This window comes from Notothenia coriiceps, unplaced genomic scaffold, assembly GCF_000735185.1.
Source record: "Notothenia coriiceps isolate Sejong01 unplaced genomic scaffold, NC01 NC01_scaffold00003275, whole genome shotgun sequence".
NCBI lineage: Eukaryota > Metazoa > Chordata > Actinopteri > Perciformes > Nototheniidae > Notothenia > Notothenia coriiceps.
In genome coordinates, this window is record NW_011335976.1 from 353,707 (window position 1) to 358,817 (window position 5,111).

At 41.4% G+C, this 5,111-nt stretch overlaps 1 protein-coding gene across 1 annotated transcript in view; it reads right to left on the bottom strand.

Annotated features, from left to right (window-relative positions):
- LOC104941226 (centrosomal protein of 128 kDa-like) overlaps positions 1-4,768 on the bottom strand; it is a 6,286-nt gene extending 1,518 nt beyond the window's left edge. The window contains exons 1-3 of the mRNA XM_010766295.1: positions 4,696-4,768; positions 4,316-4,429; positions 2,045-2,153 (exon numbers count right to left, since the gene is read on the bottom strand). Coding sequence (XP_010764597.1) covers positions 2,045-2,153; positions 4,316-4,429; positions 4,696-4,719 — 247 coding nt within the window. The 5' untranslated portion in view covers positions 4,720-4,768. The remainder of the gene's footprint in view (positions 1-2,044; positions 2,154-4,315; positions 4,430-4,695) is intronic.
- Positions 4,769-5,111: the final 343 nt, after the last annotated feature.

Consider the following 5,111-nt stretch of genomic DNA (forward strand, 5'->3'; position numbering starts at 1 on the left):
CAAAGTCACCCCAATAGTGCTCCTTAATTACGCTTTCATCCTCCTTTAACAAAATACTTCACATTCATCTAGTTTGTGACAGTAGTTGTAGCATTTTTGAGACTTCCAACAGGAGTCATTTGGGGGGGGCTCTTTGGAAAAAAGGTTGGGAACCCCTGGTTTAGATGATAAGTGCAACCTACATATTGAATATTTTTCACCACTTTCTCATTCTGTAAGACAGCCCTTACCGACAGTGAACAAAAACAAAGCTATGCTTTCGTAGAGCCACCAGACTCAAGGCACAAAAACTGCCATTTTCCTTTGCAAAACACAGGAGGGGTGTTCTATAAGGAAAGATCCAGAGAACCACGGTTTCTTTGCTTAGAAGGTCGACAAAACAACAAACCCTAATCAAAGATAACTGGTACCTCAAAGGTAGATATCAATTGCCTGTGTCAACCCAGGCTTTCCTCCTCAGGCTCTCATATAAGTGTGTTGACTCTTCTACCTTATCAACGGATTGAAAGAATAGGTTTTCATTTATATGAAAACCTATTCTTTCTCAGATGAGAATCTGTTCTGCTCGTAGATTTAGTACATACTATAAAGCAGGGGTGCCCACACTTTTTCAGCTTGGGAGCTACTTTTAAAATGACCAAGTCAAAGTGATCTACCTACCTGCCCAAAGTCATGTGGTGAGGCCCTGTACATCGCGAGTGGGGGGGGGTAGGGGGGAGAAACTGTGGCGTGCTTACACTTTAGATGAGGAGGTGAGGCCCCCCTTATACCCTTTCTTCAGTATAATTGTATAAATTGGAAGGCTCACTAGGTAAATCAGCTCGCTGGTGATTTGCAGCTGGCGCGGTTGACCGCGCATACATGGTGAACTGCGTGTTAGAAAATATAAGATGTAAGACTGACTTACCTGTACGGCAATCAAGTTGCAAATGCCATAGTAAGGATGGATGATAGGCTAACTTTTTGTTTTTCAATGCCACGCGATCTACCCACACTATGATCGACGTATTGGGCACCCCTGCTATGAAGTGACGCTATTTTAAGAGAAACCAGCAGAGGATGGACATGTTTAGCTGATTTGAAGCCTAAACTCTGGGCATAAGACCAGGTAAAAATAAAGCAAACTTCGTAATAGGGACAAATCTGGTTCAAGGCTCAACATACCTCGCTTACCCACTCATCTTGTTTAGTAGTACACCCCTCTGGTCTATTGCTGCCTAAATCAGTTAGTAAGTTTGGTAGTAAATCTGAAATAACCAAAATCACACAACCAGCAACTTCTATGTTCTGCAAACTAAAATAATATTGTTTTCCAATGGAGTCTGTTAGCTTTGAAGAACAAACAGAAAAAAGGTTTAATTCCCGATAAAAATACATGTTTGATGGCAAAGGGAAAATGGTAAAAAAAAAAGTAAAAATTGCGTTTAGGTGGCTAAATCTATACGCTGACTATGGATAAGTACTTCATACAATTGGAACTGTGCTTTTATTGGATCTAGTCCATTGCGAGGAGTACCTATATGATAACGCCCTACCGGTTACTGCCAGAGTAGGTATGAATATCTGTAATCATTGTATATGAAAACCAGTGTCATATATCCGTAGGTTCTGACAGCCATAATTCTTGGAGGTAAAATCGACACAAAGCCACAGAAAGCTCGCTTCTCTCACTCCAAATATCTGTAAGCCGCTTAGGAGAGTGCTACAAGTGATTCTGGCTATGAACCACTGGCAGTGAAACACACAGACACACACCAGAGCCCTGACGGAAAGTTTCAGCTCTGTGTGCCATGTAGAAATACTTAATAGAGAAGTGACGGTGCCTTGAGACTGCCACCGTGAAATGCATCACATATACCAGCCCTATAGGATCTATCGTGCTGTGGAATTCAGCAGTTTTATTTTATTTATTCAGAAGTAAAAAAAACATTTAAAACACTGGGATATAAGTTCAAACGACTCAAGGACGCACAGATGCAGAAAAACAGGCAATAGATAAGCTGTCAGAGCGCAGGTTGTGTAGCTTCAGAGTATAAATACTCACAGGGTGTGCCAGATCTCAGCGTGCTGCTAAGGAAGGTGCTGGGCCCTTTGATAGAGGAAGAAAGAGCCGCCAGTCTCAGGCTCCTGGAGGTCGCGTCCAGCTTCTCCTCCTGCAGGACAACAGGACAGCAACAACACTGAAGCTACAGCTGTAGAGCACATTCAACACGACAATGTGGAAAATACACCCTATCATATGTAAAACTGTTTAGTTTTAGTAGGTAAAGCCTACTTTGGTTATTGAAGACTTTAAATGGCACTTTTAAATGGACCTACTACACGTACTTGCCTAAACTAAAACATCTTGACAATTATTGCCATGCAATCTTGAACATTCATGGTCCCCAGAGGATGAAGCCTAATTGCTTTGGAGAGCTTCTAACTTAATTTGGAGCCCATCTACTAAAGTTATTCATCAAATAAAATATGTCTAGGTCTACTCGATAAATGGAACACAATTGTATACAGACATCATAATGACTTTGGAGATCCCCTGACTTTTCCTCTGGGACCACCAGGACTTTCACACCTGCAATTTTTTCTGAAATGTCTCAAAAACCATTGGGCTGGATAATAAAGAAGCTTGGGAAACGCATTCACGCCCGCCTCAGTATGAACTTAAAGAACTATGGTGATCCCTTAACCTTGTATCTAGTGCCACCATCAAGTGTTTTTTTGAATTACTAATGTTACGAAAACGTTATGACCATATACCTGCAAGACAAATAACATTCCCAAAGCATGCTCAACATATATTTGCTAATTAATGTTAGCATTGCAATTGTCTCCGGATGCTGTTGTTAGCATTTAACTCAAAGCACCATAGCACAGCAGTGTCTAGTTACAGCCTCGCAGAGCTGCTAGCATAGCGTGATGTGGGTCAAAACATGTACTTCTTAGTAATATAGGAAATTGCCATCATAGCATTTAACTCAGGATGTGATGCTAAAAAGATTTAAAAAGTGGAATGAAACAAACATTAGGGAGTTTAAAAACCATCCATCAATGATTGACGAAAAGCTGACTGTTGATCCTAAATGTTAGTGACAGACCAACTGAGGATGAAGCCACAACAGCTCTACGGCTATGGGCACATGTCAAAGTCAAATGAACAGAACAACCAGTAGTGTGAAGAGCTCTGTATAATGTATGCATACATTACACTTTGCAGAGCACAGGCTACACACAATTACATTTCAAAGTACCTTAAAATGAGGGTTGTGTGCCAGATTTGTCTGCCCAAAAAAGAGCTTTACAGAATTATAAAATATTCGGTTTTGGAATTGAGTGACTTGCGTCCTCCCGTATATAATAAAATCTAATTTTACTGACACGTTTTGCCTGCAAACATTAACGTCCGAGCATGAATAAGACATCTTTCAATATTTAGTTATTCTCTTGCAATGCCTGCCAAGTTGCTGCTGCCTCTTGAAAATGTGACACTTATTACAGATTTATTTGTATCCTGTATTTATAGAGCATTACCATTACAGATGTCATTTAATGGCAGGACAAGCACTGAGGCAGAACATAATTCTGTCTAAATGGAGCTTTACAAGCTGGTGTTTACAGCAGACAGACACTCTTACATGCAGTAGAAGCTGTTTGTGTTGCTGGCATTTGATGATTGTGATCAACATGGAACTCTTGTGAAGACATCCCACCCATCCTTTTTCCTTAAACAAACTCCGGGTGGGCTGCGCTATTAAACTAATGCGATCACCACTTATCACTAAACACGGAAGTCATTTGGCAAACCAACGGGGTAATCTGGCAGATTAAAAGCATTTAGAAAGTGACTGTATGGCTTTTTAAGGGAGATTGCAAACTGCTGATGGCCATCAGCTGTCAACAGTGATGTCTTGATGTCTCCCTATAGCACAGAAGATGACTGTAGCAAAACTAGCAATTAACGGAGACTGGTAAAATGTACTTTGAGTGAACATGCGTGCCACTGCTTGAGCTTGTCCCACTCCGTCCATCCATGATGCATTACCAGCATGTGGAATTATTCATTTATTCATACAAGTTGCAAATTAGGTGCAGTGCACGCACTGGCAGTGGTGTGGGCGAGCTAGCTTCATAAATGACTCTCAAAGTCAGACTACCCTTATCCTAACGGCTGCTGTTTTAACAAAGCACCGCAATTACCGACAGAAATAGAAAAAGAGTGGGCTGTTGTTTTGGCAGTGCAGGCTCTTGTAAGGCATTATGAAGCTCCTTTTTCCAGAGTACAGTATTGCACCTGTCCGTGTGTGTGAGTGTGTCATACTCTGTACTCCTGGATTCTGCATTTGGACTCGTCCAGCTGGTGCTGCAGGTCCCACACGATCTCTTTGTACTTGCTGTAGCGCTGCTCCACCATCTCCCTCTGCCGCTGGGACTCCTGTTGGCACAAAATGGAGGTTGTGTCATTATAGCCTACCAGAAAAAAACATGTCTTTAATAAGGCCAAAGGGACAAAAAATGGAGCATCCAAAAGTCTTAAGCCTCGTTTATAGCAGAAGAGAGACAGTGACATGAACATGTGGATGAATGTGATAAGGCATATTCATGTGTCTAAAATGTTTGTCTCCCAGGTTGGTAATTTGAGGGAAATAATACGAAGAACATCCTAACCGCTGTATTTAATTAAAAAGAAAATGATTCAACCTCCAAATCTTTGAAGTTCTCCATCAGACATTGTTTCTCTGGGAATGACTCCAAGTGGTCCAGGGCTGCTCTTGTGTTCTGTAAAGCACACACACAGAAAATCAGTTAGTTTACATCTAAATGTAAGTTTCCTGGTTGGCGTGACATATTAAAGGGGCCCTATTATGCTCATGTCAGGTTCATGTTTGTATTTAGTGCCTCTACTCTGACATGTCTCCATGCTTGAATGTTCAACAAACTCTTTTTCTCATACTGCCTGTGCTGCAGCACCTCTTTTCACCCTCTGTCTGAAACCAGAGCCCATTCTGCTTTGAATGGTTAGCTGGCCGGATTAGCCGTTGTGATTGGTCGATGGTTTAGAGATGTCCCACCACTAGCCTATAACGTGTTTTGGAGTTCAATGTTTTGGAGTTCTA